Source organism: Gobio gobio, assembly GCF_949357685.1.
Source record: "Gobio gobio genome assembly, chromosome: 2".
In the NCBI taxonomy this organism is placed as follows: Eukaryota; Metazoa; Chordata; class Actinopteri; order Cypriniformes; family Gobionidae; genus Gobio; species Gobio gobio.
This window is the reverse complement of record NC_137098.1, coordinates 742,190-766,034: the sequence shown is the minus strand read 5'-3', so window position 1 is coordinate 766,034 and position 23,845 is coordinate 742,190. Positions and strand designations below refer to the sequence as shown.

General features: G+C 42.9%; 2 protein-coding genes across 3 annotated transcripts in view; one reads left to right on the top strand and one right to left on the bottom strand.

The window, feature by feature from the left end:
- The window catches only part of lypla1 (lysophospholipase 1), a 29,856-nt gene extending 26,959 nt beyond the window's left edge, over positions 1 to 2,897 (top strand). The window contains exon 9 of the mRNA XM_079805590.1: positions 2,242 to 2,897. Coding sequence (XP_079661716.1) covers positions 2,242 to 2,298 — 57 coding nt within the window. The 3' untranslated portion in view covers positions 2,299 to 2,897. The remainder of the gene's footprint in view (positions 1 to 2,241) is intronic.
- LOC307119369 (regulator of G-protein signaling 20-like) lies at positions 2,886 to 23,060 on the bottom strand. 2 transcript variants are annotated; one of them, XM_079805602.1, is made up of 5 exons: positions 22,992 to 23,060; positions 22,261 to 22,406; positions 20,206 to 20,283; positions 9,184 to 9,418; positions 2,886 to 3,597 (listed from the first exon to the last, which is right to left on the bottom strand). In XM_079805602.1, exons 2-5 carry the CDS (start codon positions 22,401 to 22,403, stop codon positions 3,412 to 3,414), a joined length of 642 nt encoding a protein of 213 aa, XP_079661728.1. In that variant the 5' UTR covers positions 22,404 to 22,406; positions 22,992 to 23,060; the 3' UTR covers positions 2,886 to 3,411. The 2 variants fall into 2 exon arrangements, with proteins under 2 accessions (XP_079661728.1, XP_079661729.1); XM_079805603.1 differs by lacking the exon at positions 22,992 to 23,060 and having other exon boundaries at positions 22,261 to 22,848.
- Between the last annotated feature and the right edge of the window lie 785 nt (positions 23,061 to 23,845).

Here is a 23,845-nt window from a genome sequence, read left to right as displayed (position 1 = left end):
GTGTGTGTGTGTGTGTGTGTGTGTGTGTGTGCGTGTGTGTGTGTGTGTGTGTGTGTGTGTGTGAGAGAGAAACGCGCTCATCAAAGTTCACGCTAGAGTTCAGGGTACGTCCGATGAGCTGATTTGAAATCATGTAGATCGCTTGACAAGAGCTCATTCAGAGTGTTCAGCGAGTAAACGTATATCTATGCTAAACTCATTCTTACCATCACACACACACTGGCGAGTAAAATCTGAGAATTTATTAGCCAATGGCTAATGATAGATATGATTTAATCGCCCAGAGGGACGATTTACTCGCATATGCGAGTGTTTTACTCATTGTAGAAGGTTGCTTTTCTACACCCATTTGCTCCAGCAGCAAAAGAAAACAGTCCATGATAGCGTTTCCACCATAGATATCCATAATAAAGGCTAGATGTCTCGTCCGCTGCTGGCCAATGGCGGTCGACGTCCACTCCTGGCGGCCATCTTGTCTCACTCAGCTCGCTCACTCATTGTGTTTTAATGGTGCTTGCACTTTTTAAATAACCATAACTTGCTCAATTTTCTACCGATTTTCAAACTGTTTGGTTTGTTATAACATCTGAGATGTAGTTATGACACTGCATACTTATGAACGATTATTCATAATTTGTTCAAGCATCCAGAATTATAGCCACGTTAATAACGTTTGTCAGAAACCAAAGCATTTGTAAATCCGTCCAGATTTCAGTGAGATAAGAGTATTTGTGTTCAGATCACTCGCCTTACATCAGGAGCCCGCCAGAAAGCCTGTGACAAGATGGCCGCCAGAAAGCTTGTGACAAGATGGCCGCCAGAAAGCTGGCTTGTGACAAGATGGCCGCCAGAAAGCTTGTGACAAGATGGCCGCCAGAAAGCTTGTGACAAGATGGCCGCCAGAAAGCTGGCTTGTGACAAGATGGCCGCCAGAAAGCTTGTGACAAGAGGGCCGCCAGAAAGCTGGCCTGTGACAAGATGGCCGCCAGAAAGCTTGTGACAAGATGGCCGCCAGAAAGCTTGCCTGTGACAAGATGGCCGCCAGAAAGCTTGTGACAAGATGGCCGCCAGAAAGCTTGTGACAAGATGGCCGCCAGAAAGCTGGCTTGTGACAAGATGGCCGCCAGAAAGCTTGTGACAAGATGGCCGCCAGAAAGCTTGTGACAAGATGGCCGCCAGAAAGCTGGCTTGTGACAAGATGGCCGCCAGAAAGCTGGCCTGTGACAAGATGGCCGCCAGAAAGCTTGCCTGTGACAAGATGGCCGCCAGAAATCTTGCCTGTGACAAGATGACCGCTAGAAAGCTGGCTTGTGACAAGACGGCCGCCAGAAAGCTTGCCTGTGACAAGATGGCCGCCAGAAAGCTGGCCTGTGACAAGATGGCCGCCAGAAAGCTGGCCTGTGACAAGATGGCCGCCGGTGATGACGTTAGAGACTCTAGCCTTTATTATGTATATCTATGGTTTCCACGACCTTCCAAATGGAGGTTGAATACAGCTGTCAGAAGAGAGAACGATGAGAATTTCCCAGCATTCCCTCTGCCGTTATTAGTAGGGGTGTAAGGAAATATCGTTACTCGTGAATATCGCGATATTATGTTTGGCGATACTGTATCGATTCTCAAAAACACTGTATCGATATTCATTTATAAGGAAATCGACAAGAGTCATTTTGTTTGCAAAATAGGCCAAGTTAAAATCCAATACTCTGGAAACGCATTGAGTCTGAGCGCTCTTAACATCCCGACGTCATCCGCGCTGCTGAGAAACGATTCCATAGAATATGAACAGCACGTTTTCCTCTCAGTAACAGAATAAACACACAGAATCGACAGCATCTGATCACAGCTTTACAGTATTACATATAAAACATTCAGTCATGGAATGGACGATGCACTTTCTGGTGTTAAACAGTTTAGAAATTAAAAATATACTGTGAACAGGTTTTATGCATATGAGTGTGTTCTTTATTCTTTTAAATGAGATCTTTCTATAAAAATAAAAAAAATAAAAAATAAATATGGCAATATATAACACTACATCGTATCATAACCCCTGTATCGTGATGCGTATTGATTCTCCAGATTCTTGGCAATACACAGCTCTAGTTATTAGGTCATATAACATGAAGTATAGCGTTAGAAATGCATATTATTTTTTAAAAATGAAAACCTGTAAAACGTCACTAGATTTGCTATGTTTGTAAGTGTTGTCAGCGGATTCTCTTCTGTGTCTCACAACAGGAAATGATGGACATCAAAGAGTTCATAGAGAAGCTTCTTCCTCCAATCCATCACTAGATCATTCCATCGCATCGGTCTCTCCTTCACCTGAGATCAGCCCATCCCAGCGCCAACTCAACACTGGATTTATCATGGAAACAACATCAAAACGGAATGTTTTGTAAATGTGTTATTTACAAACAAATGAACTTGTATTATAGTTTGATTCGTATTAAATGCATTTCATTAAAAAATAAGACTTGAGAGTTTTTCTTAGATCTGGCCCTCAGAGTTTAGCTCTGAAGAGTGTGTGTTTGAGATCGGCCCCTATCAGAACCAGCATCAACAAACTGGAGATGCTCTGACCCAGTCTCTAGCCGTCACAATCTGGCCCTTGTTAAACTCGCTCAAATCCTTACGCTTGCCCATTTCTCCTGCTTCTAACACATCAACTCTGAGGACGACATGTTCACTTGCTGCCGAATATATCCCACCCACTAACAGATCATCAGTGTTACTCACCGGTCATAATGTTATGCCTGATCGGTGTATATATACACAGTTGGCTGGACAAATATTGGCAAACACCTGCTGTAAATATGAGCAAAACTGACTGAAAAATGAGTTTTGTCCATTTCGGATTGTACTGAGACATTAAAAACAAACCCCTTTATTGTACTTTATTGTTACTTTATATCTCTTTTTGTACAGTTTATACAGTATACATAAGTTTATAATGCATTTAAACACATATAAAGTCATAAATGAGATGCTGTGGTGTGTGTTTAATGTTTAATGACACACTCTCTAGCCTATCCGAGTGTGTGAAGGCACGGCCACGGTTCTGCCATTATCGCTGTATACACACACAACGGGAGGATAAATCTATAATTATACCAACAATAAACTACTGTTTAAATAGAGTGTGTGCGGCTCCCTTTACCCCAGGGGCCGGCTCGTCAAACCGGATTGGATCAAATCTTGAACATGCGGAAATCAAAAGAATAATGGATTGTGAAAGCAGATCAGATCACAACATCTGGATCAGATCCACAGTTTTGTTGTACTTTTTAGTAAGATTGGGATTCTTCTGACACAGCATGTCCCTTTAGGGGCTCCGTAGAGGACTAGAAATCCAGATGTGGTGATCTGAAAACATCAGGGTGATCCAATCCAGTGTGTGTGTGTGTGTTAGGACTCCTCGGGCTGCTCAAGCTTCTGTCTGAGGTCAGCGTACATGCTGGAGCCCATGAACCGCGGGTAAGAGTCTCTCTGCATGAGCATGAAGATCTGCAGCTGAGCTTCCTCAAACGTGCTGGAGGACGGCTGCTGCATGTTCCTGTTGATGACCTCACGCACACGCGAGTCCAGACTCACCTGGACACACAAACACAGAGATCACAGAGACTCATCTGAGACACATCTGAGACTCATCTGAGACTCATCTGAGACTCACCTGGACACACAAACACAGAGATCACAGAGACTCATCTGAGACACATCTGAGACACATCTGAGACTCACCTGAGACACATCTGAGACTCATCTGAGACACATCTGAGACACATCTGAGACTCATCTGAGACACATCTGAGACTCATCTGAGACACATCTGAGACACATCTGAGACTCATCTGAGACACATCTGAGACACATCTGAGACACATCTGAGATACATCTGAGACTCATCTGAGACACATCTGAGACTCATCTGAGACACATCTGAGACTCATCTGAGACACATCTTAGACACATCTGAGACTCATCTGAGACTCATCTGAGACTCATCTGAGACACATCTGAGACTCATCTGAGACACATCTGAGACACATCTGAGACTCATCTGAGACACATCTGAGACACATCTGAGACTCATCTGAGACACATCTGAGACACATCTGAGACTCATCTGAGACTCATCTGAGACACATCTGAGACTCATCTGAGACACATCTGAGACACATCTGAGACTCATCTGAGACACATCTGAGACACATCTGAGACTCATCTGAGACACATCTGAGACGCATCTGAGACTCATCTGAGACACATCTGAGACTCATCTGAGACACATCTGAGACTAATCTGAGACACATCTGAGACTAATCTGAGACACATCTGAGACACATCTGAGACTCATCTGAGACACATCTGAGACACATCTGAGACTCATCTGAGACACATCTGAGACTAATCTGAGACACATCTGAGACACATCTGAGACTCATCTGAGACACATCTGAGACACATCTGAGACTCATCTGAGACACATCTGAGACTAATCTGAGACACATCTGAGACACATCTGAGACACATCTGAGACACATCTGAGACACATCTGAGACTCATCTGAGACACATCTTAGACACATCTGAGACTCATCTGAGACTCATCTGAGACTCACCTGGACACATCTGAGACACATCTGAGACACATCTGAGACACGTCTTAGACACATCTGAGACTCATCTGAGACTCACCTGGACACACAAACACAGAGATCACAGAGACTCATCTGAGACACATCTGAGACTCATCTGAGACACATCTGAGACACATCTGAGACTCATCTGAGACTCATCTGAGACACATCTGAGACACATCTGAGACTCATCTGAGACACATCTGAGACTAATCTGAGACACATCTGAGACACATCTGAGACTCATCTGAGACACATCTTAGACACATCTGAGACTCATCTGAGACACATCTGAGACACATCTGAGACGCATCTGAGACTCATCTGAGACTCATCTGAGACACATCTGAGACTCATCTGAGACACATCTGAGACACATCTGAGACACATCTGAGACACATCTGAGACACATCTGAGACTCATCTGAGACACATCTGAGACACATCTGAGACTCATCTGAGACACATCTGAGACACATCTGAGACACATCTGAGACTCATCTGAGACACATCTGAGACTCATCTGAGACACATCTGAGACACACCTGAGACACATCTGAGACTCATCTGAGACACATCTGAGACACATCTGAGACACATCTGAGACTCATCTGAGACTCATCTGAGACTCATCTGAGACACATCTGAGACTCATCTGAGACTCATCTGAGACATCTGAGACACATCTGAGACACATCTGAGACACATCTGAGACACATCTGAGATACATCTGAGACTCATCTGAGACACATCTGAGACTCATCTGAGACACATCTGAGACTCATCTGAGACACATCTGAGACGCATCTGAGACTCATCTGAGACACATCTGAGACTCATCTGAGACACATCTGAGACACATCTGAGACTCATCTGAGACACATCTGAGACTAATCTGAGACACATCTGAGACACATCTGAGACTCATCTGAGACACATCTGAGACACATCTGAGACTCATCTGAGACACATCTGAGACTAATCTGAGACACATCTGAGACACATCTGAGACACATCTGAGACACATCTGAGACACATCTGAGACTCATCTGAGACACATCTTAGACACATCTGAGACTCATCTGAGACTCATCTGAGACTCACCTGGACACATCTGAGACACATCTGAGACACATCTGAGACACATCTTAGACACATCTGAGACTCATCTGAGACTCACCTGGACACACAAACACAGAGATCACAGAGACTCATCTGAGACACATCTGAGACTCATCTGAGACACATCTGAGACACATCTGAGACTCATCTGAGACTCATCTGAGACACATCTGAGACACATCTGAGACTCATCTGAGACACATCTGAGACTAATCTGAGACACATCTGAGACACATCTGAGACTCATCTGAGACACATCTTAGACACATCTGAGACTCATCTGAGACACATCTGAGACACATCTGAGACGCATCTGAGACTCATCTGAGACTCATCTGAGACACATCTGAGACTCATCTGAGACACATCTGAGACACATCTGAGACACATCTGAGACACATCTGAGACACATCTGAGACTCATCTGAGACACATCTGAGACACATCTGAGACTCATCTGAGACACATCTGAGACACATCTGAGACTCATCTGAGACTCATCTGAGACTCATCTGAGACTCATCTGAGACTCATCTGAGACACATCTGAGACTCATCTGAGACTCATCTGAGACATCTGAGACACATCTGAGACACATCTGAGACTCATCTGAGACACATATGAGACTCATCTGAGACACATCTGAGACACATCTGAGACTCATCTGAGACACATCTGAGACACATCTGAGACTCATCTGAGACACATCTGAGACACATCTGAGACTCATCTGAGACACATCTGAGACACATCTGAGACACATCTGAGACTCATCTGAGACACATCTGAGACTCATCTGAGACTCATCTGAGACACATCTGAGACACATCTGAGACTCATCTGAGACACATCTGAGACACATCTGAGACTCATCTGAGACACATCTTAGACACATCTGAGACTCATCTGAGACACATCTGAGACACATCTGAGACTCATCTGAGACACATCTGAGACACATCTGAGACTCATCTGAGACTCATCTGAGACACATCTGAGACACATCTGAGACTCATCTGAGACACATCTGAGACTCATCTGAGACACATCTGAGACACATCTGAGACTCATCTGAGACACATCTGAGACACATCTGAGACTCATCTGAGACACATCTGAGACTCATCTGAGACACATCTGAGACACATCTGAGACTCATCTGAGACACATCTGAGACTCATCTGAGACACATCTGAGACACATCTGAGACTCATCTGAGACACATCTGAGACACATCTGAGACACATCTGAGACACATCTGAGACTCATCTGAGACACATCTGAGACTCATCTGAGACTCATCTGAGACACATCTGAGACACATCTGAGACTCATCTGAGACACATCTGAGACACATCTGAGACACATCTGAGACTCATCTGAGACACATCTGAGACACATCTGAGACACATCTGAGACACATCTGAGACTCATCTGAGACACATCTGAGACACATCTGAGACTCATCTGAGACACATCTGAGACTCATCTGAGACACATCTGAGACTCATCTGAGACACATCTGAGACACATCTGAGACTCATCTGAGACTCATCTGAGACACATCTTAGACACATCTGAGACTCATCTGAGACACATCTGAGACTCATCTGAGACACATCTGAGACACATCTGAGACTCATCTGAGACACATCTTAGACACATCTGAGACTCATCTGAGACACATCTGAGACTCATCTGAGACACATCTGAGACACATCTGAGACTCATCTGAGACACATCTGAGACACATCTGAGACACATCTGAGACTCATCTGAGACACATCTGAGACACATCTGAGACACGGCGGAGCGCTTCCCCTTACAGACGCAACCCAGATGTTTAGGAAAAGAGGATGCATGAGACAAAGATATTCATATTAACAACAACGTAAGCAAACATGCAGAGCGTAGAGGGGTATTATAAGCCGATAACTGATCATTCTTTATATTTGAAAGCTGATAGCCGATATATTGGCCGATAAATCAAAATCCAAATTTTGGCCGATAACCGATAATTCTTTATATTTGAAAGCTGATTACGATATATTGGCCGATAAATCAAAATCTAAATTTTGTCCAATAACCGATAATTCTTTATATTTGAAAGCTGATTACCGATATATTGGCTGATAAATCTAAATCCAAATTTTGTCCAATAACTGATAATTCTTTATATTTGAAAGCTGATAACCGATATATTGGCCGATAAATCAAAATCCAAATTTTGGCCAATGACCGATAATTCTTTATATTTGAAAGCTGATAACCGATATATTGACCAATAAATTTAAATCCAAATTTTGTCTGATAACCGATAATTATTTATATTTGAAAGCTGATAACCGATATATTGGCTGATAAATCTAAATCCAAATTTTGTCTGATAACCGATAATTCTTTATATTTGAAAGCTGATAACCGATATATTGGCTGATAAATCTAAATCCAAATTTTGTCTGATAACCGATAATTCTTTATATTTGAAAGCTGATAACCGATATATTGACCAATAAATTTAAATCCAAATTTTGTCTGATAACCGATAATTCTTTATATTTGAAAGCTGATAGCCGATATATTGGCCAATAAATCTAAATCCAAATTTTGTCTGATAACCGATAATTCTTTATATTTGAAAGCTGATAACCGATATATTGGCTGATAAATCTAAATCCAAATTTTGTCTGATAACCGATAATTCTTTATATTTGAAAGCTGATAGCCGATAAATCAAAATCCAAATTTTGGCCAATAACCGATAATTCTTTATATTTGAAAGCTGATAACCGATATATTGCCCGATAAATCTAAATCCAAATTTTGCCCAATGACCGATAATTCTTTATATTTGAAAGCTGATAACCGATATATTGGCCGATAAATCTAAATCCATATTTTGGCCGATAACTGATAATTCGTTATATTTGAAAGCTGATAACCGATATATTGACCGATAAATCAAAATCCAAATTTTGGCCGATAACCGATAATTCTTTATATTTGAAAGCTGATAACCGATATATTGGCCGATAAATCTAAATCCAAATTTTGGCTGATAATTCTTTATATTTGTTATTCTTTATAATTCTCTAAAAAAAAAATATGATTTTATGAGCCTGATTACAAAAACAAAAGTCTGCCCATTAAAGCCATGCCCCAAGCACACAGTCATGGTGTTCTCATTATGTAGCCGATATGACAGACTTGCGCTGCACATGTTGCTCTGAAATGTGTTTTCCTTTATGTTTCCAATCATATTTCGAGCTATTCATCATGGCGAACAGTGCGCAACTGTCTCAGCTGGAGGAAATCTATCAGCTTTAATATATCGGCAAAATTTTCTTATCGGGCCAATAGCAAAAAACTGAACATATATCGGCTGATATGGTATGGCAGCCGATATATGGAGCATAAATACCTCTTTAGGTGACATTACAGAGACGTAGTCCTCAAATATTTGTTTGACAGTCTGTTCTACCGTGAGGTTATTGGGCTCTTTCTTTAGATCTTCACAGATGAGCCAGAAGTTCAGGTTTTCTTCACTAAACTCAGACTTGAGGAACTGCCTGAAGTGCGCCAGACCATGAGCACTTTTCATTAAGTGCTCAAACGACTCCGCCCAGGACTGAACCTCCTCCAGGGAGAGCTGAGGCCTGGAGAACACGAGACATCAGGAAACAAACGGAGATTGTTATGTGAACTCGTTCCCCATCAGGGGTTCTGGTTGCCAGAATCAGCATTTTTGATAATTTTCACAAAATGTGCTCGTTTTTGGATGTGGAGATTCTGCACTCTGTCAGATGTGTAATAGCGCCCCCTAACGTACAACAGGGAAAACAAAACAAAATGTCCAATAACCAATAATTCTTAATATTTGAAAACTGATAACCGATATATTGGGCGATAAATCTAAATCCAAATTTTGGCTGATAACTGATAATTCTTTATATTTGAAAGCTGATAACCGATATATTGGCCGATAAATCTAAATTTTGGCTAATAACTGATAATTCTTAATATTTGAAAGCTGGTAACCGATATATTGTCCGATAAATCTAAATCCAACTCTTGGCCAATAACTGATAATTCTCAAAATGATAAAAGATAAAACTGATAAAACTAAACTTTCTTAAAATGTGTTTGTTTTTGGATGTGGAGATTCTGCACTCTGTCAGATGTGTAATAGCGCCCCTAACGTATAACAGGGAAAACATGGATTGCGGGAAAATTCTGTCAATGGTGGGGAAAGAGTTAAAACTGTTGCAGGAAAAAATTGACCCCTTGGATTTACAAAAAAAGGTAACACTTTCTCTGCTTTAAAACGTAACACACTATCGATACATTTTCATGACTTTTTTAAACACAGTGTAAACATTCACCACACAGTTAAGGCTAATAAAATCTCTAAAGGCCAACAGGTGTCAAACGACTGCTGCTGTTATTACTGCTGTTATTGCTGCTGCTGCTGCTGTTATTACTGCTGTTATTGCTGCTGCTGCTGCTGTTATTACTGCTGTTATTGCTGCTGCTGCTGCTGTTATTACTGCTGTTATTGCTGCTGCTGCTGTTATTACTGCTGTTATTGCTGCTGTTATTACTGCTGCTGCTGTTATTGCTGCTGTTATTGCTGCTGTTATTACTGCTGCTGCTGCTGTTATTACTGCTGTTATTGCTGCTGTTACTGCTGCTGCTGTTATTGCTGCTGTTACTGCTGCTGCTGTTATTACTGCTGTTATTGCTGCTGTTACTGCTGCTGATGTTATTACTGCTGTTATTGCTGCTGTTACTGCTGCTGCTGTTATTACTGCTGTTATTGCTGCTGCTGCTGCTGTTACTGCTGCTGCTGCTGTTATTACTGCTGCTGTTATTACTGCTGCTGCTGTTATTACTGCTGCTGTTATTACTGCTGCTGCTGTTATTACTGCTGTTATTGCTGCTGCTGTTACTGCTGCTGCTGCTGTTATTACTGCTGCTGCTGTTATTGCTGCTGTTATTACTGCTGTTATTGCTGCTGTTATTACTGCTGTTATTGCTGCTGCTGCTGTTACTGCTGCTGCTGTTATTACTGCTGCTGTTATTACTGCTGCTGCTGTTATTGCTGCTGTTATTACTGCTGTTATTGCTGCTGTTACTGCTGATGCTGTTATTACTGCTGCTGCTGCTGTTATTACTGCTGCTGCTGTTATTGCTGCTGCTGCTGTTATTACTGCTGCTGCTGCTGTTACTGCTGCTGCTGTTATTACTGCTGCTGTTATTACTGCTGCTGCTGCTGCTGTTTTTACTGCTGCTGTTATTACTGCTGCTGCTGCTGCTGTTATTACTGCTGCTGTTATTACTGCTGCTGCTGTTATTACTGCTGCTGCTGCTGCTGTTATTACTGCTGCTGCTGCTATTACTGCTGCTGCTGTTATTACTGCTGCTGTTGTTATTACTGCTGCTGCTGTTATTACTGCTGCTGCTGCTGCTGCTGCTGTTATTACTACTGCTGCTGCTGTTATTACTGCTGTTACTGCTGCTGCTGCTGCTGTTATTACTGCTGCTGTTATTACTGCTGCTGCTGTTATTGCTGCTGCTGTTATTACTGCTGCTGCTGTTATTACTGCTGTTATTGCTGCTACTGTTATTGCTGCTGCTGCTGTTATTACTGCTGCTGCTGTTATTACTGCTGTTATTGCTGCTGCTGTTATTAATGCTGCTGCTGTTATTGCTGCTGCTGCTGCTGTTATTACTGCTGCTTCTGCTGCTGCTGTTATTACTGCTGTTATTGCTGCTGCTGTTATTGCTGCTGCTGCTGCTGCTGTTATTACTGCTGCTGCTGTTATTGCTGCTGCTGTTATTACTGCTGTTATTGCTGCTGTTATTGCTGCTGCTGCTGCTGCTGTTATTACTGCTGTTATTACTGCTGTTATTGCTGCTGTTATTACTGCTGCTGCTGTTATTGCTGCTGTTATTACTGCTGTTATTGCTGCTGTTATTACTGCTGCTGCTGCTGTTATTACTGCTGTTATTGCTGCTGTTACTGCTGCTGTTATTGCTGCTGTTACTGCTGCTGCTGTTATTACTGCTGTTATTGCTGCTGTTACTGCTGCTGATGTTATTACTGCTGTTATTGCTGCTGTTATTGTTGCTGTTATTACTGCTGTTATTGCTGCTGTTATTACTGCTGCTGCTGCTGCTGTTATTGCTGCTGTTATTACTGCTGTTTTTGCTGCTGTTATTACTGCTGCTGCTGTTATTGCTGCTGTTATTACTGCTGTTATTGCTGCTGTTATTACTGCTGCTGCTGCTGTTATTGCTGCTGTTACTGCTGCTGCTGTTATTACTGCTGTTATTGCTGCTGGTACTGCTGCTGCTGTTATTACTGCTGCTGTTATTACTGCTGCTGCTGTTATTACTGCTGTTATTGCTGCTGCTGCTGTTACTGCTGCTGCTGCTGTTATTACTGCTGCTGTTATTACTGCTGTTATTGCTGCTGTTATTACTGCTGTTATTGCTGCTGTTATTGCTGCTGCTGCTGTTATTGCTGCTGTTACTGCTGCTGCTGTTATTACTGCTGCTGCTGTTATTGCTGCTGTTATTACTGCTGTTATTGCTGCTGTTACTGCTGTTGCTGTTATTACTGCTGCTGCTGCTGTTATTACTGCTGCTGTTATTACTGCTGCTGCTGTTATTACTGCTGCTGCTGCTGCTGCTGCTGTTACTGCTGCTGCTGTTATTACTGCTGCTGTTATTACGGCTGCTGTTATTACTGCTGCTGCTGCTGTTATTACTGCTGCTGCTGTTATTACTGCTGCTACTGCTGCTGTTACTGCTGCTGCTGTTATTACTGCTGCTGTTATTACGGCTGCTGTTATTACTGCTGCTGCTGTTATTACTGCTGCTGCTGTTATTACTGCTGCTGCTGCTGCTGTTATTACTGCTGCTGCTATTACTGCTGCTGCTGCTGTTGTTATTACTGCTGCTGCTGTTATTACTGCTGCTGCTGCTGCTGTTATTACTGCTGCTGCTGTTATTACTGATGTTACTGCTGCTGCTGCTGCTGCTGTTATTACTGCTGCTGCTGTTATTGCTGCTGCTGCTGCTGCTGCTGCTGTTATTACTGCTGCTGTTATTACTGCTGCTGCTGTTATTACTGCTGCTGCTGTTATTACTGCTGCTGCTGCTGCTGCTGTTATTACTGCTGTTATTGCTGCTGTTATTGCTGCTGCTGTTATTGCTGCTGTTATTACTGCTGCTGCTGCTGCTGTTATTACTGCTGCTGTTATTACTGCTGCTGCTGCTGCTGCTGCTGTTATTACTGCTGCTGCTGCTGTTATTACTGCTGCTGCTGCTGCTGTTATTACTGCTGCTCTTATTACTGCTGCTGTTGTTATTACTGCTGCTGCTGTTATTACTGCTGCTGCTGCTGCTGTTATTACTGCTGTTACTGCTGCTGCTGCTGCTGCTGCTGTTATTACTGCTGCTGTTATTACTGCTGCTGTTATTGCTGCTGCTGCTGTTATTACTGCTGCTGTTATTACTGCTGCTGCTGCTGCTTTTATTACTGCTGCTGCTGCTGCTGTTATTACTGCTGCTGCTGCTGCTGTTATTACTGCTGCTGTTATTACTGCTGCTACTGCTGCTGCTGTTATTACTGCTGCTGCTGTTATTACTGCTGCTGCTGCTGTTATTACTGCTGCTGCTGTTATTACTGCTGCTGCTGCTGTTGTTATTACTGCTGCTGCTGTTATTACTGCTGCTGCTGTTATTACTGCTGCTGCTGCTGCTGTTATTACTGCTGCTGCTGCTGTTATTACTGCTGCTGCTGTTATTACTGCTGCTGCTGCTGCTGTTATTACTGCTGCTATTACTGCTGCTGCTGTTATTACTGCTGCTGCTGCTGTTGTTATTACTGCTGCTGCTGTTATTACTGCTGCTGCTGCTGTTATTACTGCTGCTGCTGCTGCTGCTGCTGTTATTACTGCTGCTGTTATTACTGCTGCTGCTGTTATTGCTGCTGCTGCTGCTGCTGCTGTTATTACTGCTGCTGCTGTTATTACTGCTGTTATTGCTGCTACTGTTATTGCTGCTGCTGCTGTTATTACTGCTGCTGCTGTTATTGCTGCTGCTGTTATTGCTGCTGCTGTTATTGCTGCTGCTGCTGTTATTACTGCTGCTGCTGTTATTGCTGCTGCTGCTGTTATTGCTGCTGCTGTTATTACTGCTGCTGCTGTTATTGCTGCTGCTGCTGCTGCTGCTGTTCTTACTGCTGCTTCTGCTGCTGCTGTTATTACTGCTGTTATTGTTGCTGCTGTTATTGCTGCTGCTGCTGCTGCTGTTATTACTGCTGCTGCTGTTATTGCTGCTGCTGTTATTACTGCTGTTATTGCTGCTGCTGCTTCTGCTGTTATTACTGCTGTTATTACTGCTGTTATTGCTGCTGTTATTGCTGCTGCTGCTGCTGCTGCTGTTATTGCTGCTGTTATTACTGCTGCTGCTGTTATTGCTGCTGTTATTACTGCTGCTGCTGCTGTTATTACTGCTGTTATTGCTGCTGTTATTGCTGCTGTTATTACTGCTGTTACTGCTGCTGTTATTGCTGCTGTTATTACTGCTGCTGCTGTTATTGCTGCTGTTATTACTGCTGTTATTGCTGCTGTTATTACTGCTGCTGTTATTACTGCTGTTATTGCTGCTGTTACTGCTAATGCTGCTGCTGCTGTTATTGCTGCTGTTATTACTGCTGTTATTGCTGCTGTTACTGCTGCTGATGTTATTACTGCTGTTATTGCTGCTGTTATTGTTGCTGTTATTACTGCTGTTACTGCTGCTGTTATTGCTGCTGTTATTACTGCTGCTGCTGCTGCTGCTGTTATTGCTGCTGTTATTACTGCTGTTATTGCTGCTGTTATTACTGCTGCTGCTGTTATTGCTGCTGTTATTACTGCTGTTATTGCTGCTGTTATTACTGCTGCTGCTGCTGTTATTGCTGCTGTTACTGCTGCTGCTGTTATTACTGCTGTTATTGCTGCTGTTACTGCTGCTGCTGTTATTACTGCTGTTATTGCTGCTGCTGCTGTTACTGCTGCTGCTGCTGTTATTACTGCTGCTGTTATTACTGCTGTTATTGCTGCTGTTATTGCTGCTGTTATTGCTGCTGTTACTGCTGCTGCTGTTATTACTGCTGCTGCTGTTATTGCTGCTGTTATTACTGCTGTTATTGCTGCTGTTACTGCTGTTGCTGTTATTACTGCTGCTGCTGCTGTTATTACTGCTGCTGTTATTACTGCTGCTGCTGCTGCTGCTGCTGTTACTGCTGCTGCTGTTATTACTGCTGCTGTTATTACTGCTGCTGCTGTTATTACTGCTGCTGCTGTTATTACTGCTGCTGCTGCTGCTGTTATTACTGCTGCTGCTATTACTGCTGCTGCTGCTGTTGTTATTACTGCTGCTGCTGTTATTACTGCTGCTGCTGCTGCTGTTATTACTGCTGCTGCTGTTATTACTGCTGTTACTGCTGCTGCTGCTGCTGTTATTACTGCTGCTGTTATTACTGCTGCTGCTGTTATTGCTGCTGCTGCTGTTATTACTGCTGCTGCTGTTATTACTGCTGCTGCTGTTATTACTGCTGCTGCTGCTGCTGCTGTTATTACTGATGTTATTGCTGCTGCTGCTGTTATTGCTGCTGTTATTGCTGCTGCTGTTATTGCTGCTGTTATTACTCCTGTTATTGCTGCTGTTACTGCTGCTGCTGTTATAACTGCTGCTGCTGCTGTTATTACTGCTGCTGTTATTACTGCTGCTGCTGTTATTGCTGCTGCTGCTGTTATTACTGCTGCTGCTGCTGCTGTTACTGCTGCTGCTGTTATTACTGCTGCTGCTGCTGCTGCTGTTATTACTGCTGCTGCTGTTATTACTGCTGCTGCTGCTGCTGCTGTTATTACTGCTGCTGCTATTACTGCTGCTGCTGTTATTACTGCTGCTGCTGCTGTTGTTATTACTGCTGCTGCTGTTATTACTGCTGCTGCTGCTGCTGTTATTACTGCTGTTACTGCTGCTGCTGCTGTTATTACTGCTGCTGTTATTTCTGCTGCTGCTGTTATTGCTGCTGCTGCTGTTATTACTGCTGCTGCTGCTGCTGCTGTTACTGCTGCTGCTGTTATTACTGCTGCTGCTGCTGTTATTACTGCTGCTGCTGCTGTTATTACTGCTGCTGTTATTACTGCTGCTGCTGCTGTTATTACTGCTGCTGCTGCTGCTGCTGTTATTACTGCTGCTGTTATTACTGCTGCTGCTGTTATTACTGCTGCTGCTGTTATTACTGCTGCTGCTGCTGCTGTTATTACTGCTGCTGCTATTACTGCTGCTGCTGCTGTTGTTATTACTGCTGCTGTTGTTATTACTGCTGCTGCTGCTGCTGTTATTACTGCTGCTGCTGTTATTACTGCTGTTACTGCTGCTGCTGCTGCTGTTATTACTGCTGCTGTTATTACTGCTGCTGCTGTTATTGCTGCTGCTGCTGTAATTACTGCTGCTGTTATTACTGCTGCTGCTGTTATTACTGCTGCTGCTGTTATTACTGCTGCTGCTGCTGCTGCTGTTATTACTGCTGTTATTGCTGCTGCTGCTGTTATTGCTGCTGTTATTGCTGCTGCTGTTATTGCTGCTGTTATTACTGCTGTTATTGCTGCTGTTACTGCTGCTGCTGTTATTACTGCTGCTGCTGTTATTGCTGCTGCTGCTGTTATTACTGCTGCTGTTATTACTGCTGCTGCTGTTATTACTGCTGCTGCTGTTATTACTGCTGCTGCTGCTGCTGCTGTTATTACTGCTGTTATTGCTGCTGCTGCTGTTATTGCTGCTGTTATTGCTGCTGCTGTTATTGCTGCTGTTATTACTGCTGTTATTGCTGCTGTTACTGCTGCTGCTGTTATTACTGCTGCTGCTGCTGTTATTACTGCTGCTGTTATTACTGCTGCTGCTGTTATTGCTGCTGCTGCTGTTATTACTGCTGCTGCTGTTACTGCTGCTGCTGTTATTACTGCTGCTGTTATTACTGCTGCTGCTGTTATTACTGCTGCTGCTGCTGCTGCTGTTATTACTGCTGTTATTGCTGCTGCTGCTGTTATTGCTGCTGTTATTGCTGCTGCTGTTATTGCTGATGTTATTACTGCTGTTATTGCTGCTGTTACTGCTGCTGCTGTTATTACTGCTGCTGCTGTTATTGCTGCTGCTGCTGTTATTACTGCTGCTGTTATTACTGCTGCTGCTGTTATTACTGCTGCTGCTGTTATTACTGCTGCTGCTGCTGCTGCTGTTATTACTGCTGTTATTGCTGCTGCTGCTGTTATTGCTGCTGTTATTGCTGCTGTTATTACTGCTGTTATTGCTGCTGTTACTGCTGCTGCTGTTATTACTGCTGCTGCTGCTGTTATTACTGCTGCTGTTATTACTGCTGCTGCTGTTATTGCTGCTGCTGCTGTTATTACTGCTGCTGCTGTTATTACTGCTGCTGCTGTTATTACTGCTGCTGCTGCTGCTGCTGTTATTACTGCTGCTGCTATTACTGCTGCTGCTGTTATTACTGCTGCTGCTGCTGTTGTTATTACTGCTGCTGCTGTTATTACTGCTGCTGCTGCTGCTGTTATTACTGCTGTTACTGCTGCTGCTGCTGTTATTACTGCTGCTGTTATTACTGCTGCTGCTGTTATTGCTGCTGCTGCTGTTATTACTGCTGCTGCTGCTGCTGCTGTTACTGCTGCTGCTGTTATTACTGCTGCTGCTGCTGCTGCTGTTATTACTGCTGCTGCTGCTGTTATTACTGCTGCTGTTATTACTGCTGCTGCTGCTGTTATTACTGCTGCTGCTGCTGTTATTACTGCTGCTGCTGCTGCTGTTATTACTGCTGCTGCTGTTATTACTGCTGCTGCTGCTGTTGTTATTACTGCTGCTGCTGTTATTACTGCTGCTGCTGCTGCTGTTATTACTGCTGCTGCTGTTATTACTGCTGCTGCTGCTGCTGCTGCTGTTATTACTGCTGTTATTGCTGCTGCTGCTGCTGCTGTTATTACTGCTGCTGCTGTTATTACTGCTGTTGTTATTACTGCTGCTGTTATTACTGCTGCTGTTATTACTGCTGCTGTTATTACTGCTGCTGCTGTTATTGCTGCTGCTGCTGTTATTACTGCTGCTGCTGTTACTGCTGCTGCTGTTATTACTGCTGCTGTTATTACTGCTGCTGCTGTTATTACTGCTGCTGCTGCTGCTGCTGTTATTACTGCTGCTGCTATTACTGCTGCTGCTGTTATTACTGCTGCTGCTGCTGTTGTTATTACTGCTGCTGCTGTTATTACTGCTGCTGCTGCTGCTGTTATTACTGCTGTTACTGCTGCTGCTGCTGTTATTACTGCTGCTGTTATTACTGCTGCTGCTGTTATTGCTGCTGCTGCTGTTATTACTGCTGCTGCTGCTGCTGCTGTTACTGCTGCTGCTGTTATTACTGCTGCTGCTGCTGTTATTACTGCTGCTGCTGCTGTTATTACTGCTGCTGTTATTACTGCTGCTGCTGCTGTTATTACTGCTGCTGCTGCTGTTATTACTGCTGCTGCTGCTGCTGTTATTACTGCTGCTGCTGTTATTACTGCTGCTGCTGTTATTACTGCTGCTGCTGTTATTACTGCTGCTGCTGCTGCTGTTATTACTGCTGCTGCTGTTATTACTGCTGCTGCTGCTGCTGCTGCTGCTGCTGTTATTACTGCTGTTATTGCTGCTGCTGCTGCTGCTGTTATTACTGCTGCTGCTGTTATTACTGCTGTTGTTATTACTGCTGCTGTTATTACTGCTGCTGTTATTACTGCTGCTGTTATTACTGCTGCTGCTGTTATTACTGCTGCTGCTGTTATTACTGCTGTTACTGCTGCTGCTGCTGCTGCTGTTATTGCTGCTGTTACTGCTGCTGCTGTTGTTATTACTGCTGTTACTGCTGCTGCTGTTATTACTGCTGCTGTTATTACTGCTGCTGCTGTTATTACTGCTGCTGTTATTGCTGCTGCTGTTATTGCTGCTGCTGTTATTGCTGCTGTTATTGCTAATGCTGTTGTTACTGTTGTTATTGCTGCTGCTGCTGTTATTGCTGCTGCTGCTGTTATTACTGCTGTTATTGCTGCTGTTATTGCTGCTGCTGTTATTGCTGCTGCTGCTGTTATTGCTGCTGCTGCTGCTGTTATTGCTGCTGTTATTACTGCTGCTATTACTGCTGTTATTGCTGCTGCTGTTATTGCTGCTGCTGCTGTTATTGCTGCTGTTATTACTGCTGTTATTGCTGCTGCTGCTGCTGTTATTGCTGCTGCTGCTGCTGTTATTGCTGCTGCTGCTGCTGTTATTGCTGCTGTTATTGCTGCTGTTATTACTGCTGTTATTACTGCTGTTATTGCTGCTGCTGCTGTTATTGCTGCTGCTGCTGCTGTTATTGCTGCTGTTATTGCTGCTGTTATTAATGCTGTTATTGCTGCTGTTATTGCTGCTGCTGTTATTGCTGCTGCTGTTATTGCTGCTGCTGCTGTTATTGCTGCTGTTATTGCTGCTGCTGCTGCTGCTGTTATTGCTGCTGCTGCTGTTATTGCTGCTGCTGCTGCTGTTATTGCTGCTGCTGCTGCTGCTGCTGTTATTGCTGCTGTTATTGCTGCTGCTGCTGCTGCTGGTGCTGTTATTGTTGCTGCTGTTATTACTGCTGCTGCTGTTATTACTGCTGTTACTGCTGCTGCTGCTGCTGCTGTTATTGCTGCTGCTGCTGTCATTGCTGCTGTTATTGCTGCTGCTGCTGTTATTGCTGCTGCTGCTGTTATTGCTGCTGCTGCTGTTGTTGCTGCTGTTATTGCTGCTGTTATTGCAGCTGCTGCTGTTATTGCTGCTGTTATTGCTGCTGTTATTGCTGTTGTACGGGACTTGCTACTGCCAATACATTCATGGCACGCTGCTGTGAGCAAGTAAGACATGCTGCTGCTGAACAATAAATTACCCGTAGCTGATCTATACAGGTGGAGCTGGGGAAGCTGGAGGGTTTCTGAAAGCACTGCAACTGCTACAGCACAGGCTGAACAAGTGTTTGAAGGTTTGAGCAGCTCATTGGCCACTGATACAGCAGTAACCAATCAGCTGTGCCCTATAGAGAATGATGTTTTTGCAGGGTTGAATTAAAGACTGATCAGCCTGATCTAGAGTTTCATGACAGAACTGTGTCTGCTCTGCTGTCACTCAAGACTCTCCTGTCACTGGGATGAATCAAAGGTCCAGCCACTCAGCAAAATAAAATCATTTTTTGTTCAAAACAAACTTTACCAACATTATAAATAAACCTCAAGGAACATATCAAAGTAATTAAAGGCATGCCATGAGCCCTTTACAATTCTCAAGAGGGATGTTCTTAAAATATTTCATTATTTTAACTTATAACACAACTCACGTCTGGTCGATATCAGCCTCCTCTTGCTCTTCTGAGATCGTCGTCATTTTTTCCTCCTTAGCAGGGCGTACTGTCAGACTACACACAAACACACACACACACACACACACACACACACACACACACACACACACACACACACACACACACACACACACACGTATTATAAAAACATGTTTTCTGTGTGCACCATGTGACCCCTGGATGTCCCAGGAGAGGCTCCTGAAGGATAGGTGATGCTCTTCAGCTCATCTACATGAGTAATGAAGTTTCCAGCACACCTGTACTCCCACAACCACGCTACACTTATTCCTCAGTCCACTTAAAATGTGCTGCAAAAAAAACTTGATCTGAAAAGCTAAATTATACAGAGAAATGTTTACCTGAAGGTTTAAAAACATGATGTTTTAAGGATGTTTTTAAAGTCAAAATAACTCGTTTCACACCGCATTCATTGTTAAGTAAAAGCTGGAGTTATTTCTAGTTAAATAATACACTTATTCAAATTGTTGGTCTATCTAGTCGATCTCGCTGTGGCGTTTGCTAAGCGTTACCTGGTGGAAATGAAGAAACCTGGGCTGCGTCTCAATCAGCTCAATATTCTGGACATCGGCCATTTTAAGGGCTTCCTTAAAGTCACCGCCCCGCTGCTGGGACGCCTGGCGCTCTTTGTTTGATCGCCTTTTTTCGTATCATATATTTGAGTAATTATCATAAATTAGGTATCATTCGAAAACTTACGGACTCAAAATTCATCCTATGAAACCCGTTTTGAAATTGGACGTTGCGTTACCATGGAAACGGTACTTTAAATTCTTCTAGCGGGCTCCTCCCCCTAGTGGGCGGAGTCATGTTTCATATTACAACATTTATTTGAACTACTTTATAATCAAAATCTTTTCTAATCTTGACAAAACATTTCGTTGGAAAGGTCTGAGTCTCAAGGGTCCATATTTGGTGACTGTTTTGTGATGGAAGTGACATTTGGACAGAAATTTGCAGAAAATGCATCAAAAAAACAATCAATGGAATTTCAATGACACCTGGTGGCTGTTTGTGGGACAGCGCCTAAACAACATCTCATGGGGACAAATTTGAAACACAACTTGGTTAGACATATGGCTTTTGATTTTATAGTAATTTTATAGTAAACTTTTTTTTGTAAAATATATATTTTATATAAAATAAAAATATTTATTACAGTATTTTTCTTTTACAGTAAATTTAAACTTCCATAACTTTTTCATACTTTCATATTTTGAAATGCTTTCACATCAGCAATAATCTGCCGAGTGTTTTCTTTAAAACAAGACCAAACTTAGGTCTATATTCATGAATTACAGCCCTTTAAGTTTGGTAGAACCTCTGAAGAACCACTGAAGCACCAAAATTGGTGCTATATAGCACTAAAAAGGTTCGCCTATGATTACGAGCCAAGAACCATTTTTGGTGCCATATTGAACCTTTTTTTTTTGAGTGCATGTGCACCAGGAAAGGCCGATTATAACCTAAAGAAGTGATTCGTTAATGTTAATGATAAGCATTTCAATAAAAACAGCATTTATATTTCTGTATGAATAGCATATTGTTATGTTAGTAAGTAAGCGGTGTTTAAAATGTCTCTGTGCAGAATGAGCTGATGAGTTTATGCTGAGATGAAAAACTTCTCTTCAAAAGCTAAATTCATTTCCTATAATCACTGTAAAGCTGATCTGAAGCATCTGTGTTGTGAAAGCGCTTATTAATGAAGGCGACTGGACTCGACATGTTATGGGCCACTTTTTTGCCCCAGTCCACCGCTGAGCCACACACTTTGCACTTGGTGTGAATACACACTCCGATAAAAAATAAAAAAGTTTTTTTCTGGTAATTTTTTCTTGCAATTGTGTTTACATCCGACTTTATTTCTAGCAATATTTTATACCCCACAATTGTGATAAAAATGTGCAGATATCGACTGTGTGTGTGTGTGTGTGTGTGTGTGTGTGTGTGTGTGTGTGTGTGTGTGTGTGTGTGTGTGTGTGTGTGTGTGTGTGTGTGTGTGTGTGTGGTCACCAGGAGCAGCTGCAGCAGCAGCACCAGCAGAAGCAGCAGGCGTCCGGCGGAGCCCGGGTCGAGCTCGACCTGCCCGGCGTGTGGTTCTGCTCTCCGCCGCCGTCCTCCACACTCTGCCCCATCTCCACCCGTTCAGAGCCCATGAGCTGCACACACACACACACACACACACACACATGCTTTCACACACAGATCTGCACACGCGCAACAGTTGCGACGCTTAATCGTGCTTCATTAATTTAAGCATCCCTCCAGGTGAGAGATGCCACAATCCCCCGGAGAGCCAGCGCGCACACGCCCGTCCTGAGGGACCCATTACAGCCCAGCAGCTGAGGCGGATCAGAACAACATCAGCATCTACTAACAGTTTATTAGGGTTTATATTGATCATACAATGCCAATGTTATGCACAATTAATACGTCAGCAAATCCCTTCATATTATGCATCTTTCATTAAGGACTTCTTCATTAAATGATGATTATAATTATACACCCTGACATTTATGTATTTTATTAGTATGGTGAATGCTTGCTGGCGCCATAAATCAGCCTATAGGAGCTGCAGACAGCTCATGTCATATTAATATCCATTTCCCTCAGAATACGCAATAATGCACACACACACACACACACACACACACACACACACACACACACACACACACACACACACACACACACACACACACACACACACACACACACAATTAGAACACCATCACGAAACTCACCTTTTCACCATGGGTGTGCAGAAGAGACTAACACCGGCTCTCTGTCTCAGCTTCTCCTCCCGTGCGCGCGCATGCGCGCGACAGTTTCCGCGAACAGATGCACTCTGCGCTGGCGCGCGCATTTCATCACATTCAACGTTTCGTGCAACGCTTGTGTTATCAGAACCATTATTAGTACAGACAGCATCATAATCTAATATCTCTGATGGTGTTTTGTGTTATATCCATGAGCCTCGAAGACGAGAAGCTTCTCCTGAACATCTCAAGCTCGAGGAAATAAACTATAAACTTCTTCTTCTACTATAGGGGGAATTCAGGGGGATTTTTGCCATTGAGATGACTTGGAAAAAGTGTCCCAATCACCCTGAATTCACCCCAGATGAAAACATATTACAGGGGATTTGGGATAAAAAATAATGTTTGTCCACATTTTTATAAATGTATAACTTTGTTATCTTATGGACTGTAAAATAAATGTACTTTAGAGAGAGAGAGAGAGAGAATTTGAATTTATAGACTCCCTTTTTACAAAAAAAATTTTTTTGTTAATTAATTAATTTTCTCCTTTTTTAAATTATAATTAATTTACACATTTTCTTCCAAATTTAAAGATTTTAAAAGAGAACATTACTTAATTAAAAACGGGAAAAACAATTACACAAGAATAATTAAATGTCCCTCACAATTTTTTCTCCAATTCCCCGAATGCCATTAAAAACCATTAAATGATTTGTCATTTGATAATCAGAAGTGTAACTGTTGCAGTTATGAGCCTCTCAGGGTCCAGCTGTGCTTCTATAACACTGATAAAGATTCTTCCTCTTTACAGCAGCTTTAACACCAAATATAACATT

Excerpts from the sequence above, each read along its gene's own strand:
- LOC307119369 (XM_079805602.1), bottom strand. The coding sequence starts at position 22,403 with ATGGGCTCTGAACGGGTGGAGATGGGGCAGAGTGTGGAGGACGGCGGC. Across the intron at positions 9,419-20,205 it reads GAGGCTGATATCGACCAGAC|GCCTCAGCTCTCCCTGGAGG; the intron begins GTGAGTTGTGTT and ends CGTGTTCTCCAG. Across the intron at positions 3,598-9,183 it reads CTGTAATGTCACCTAAAGAG|GTGAGTCTGGACTCGCGTGT; the intron begins GTATTTATGCTC and ends TTGTGTGTCCAG.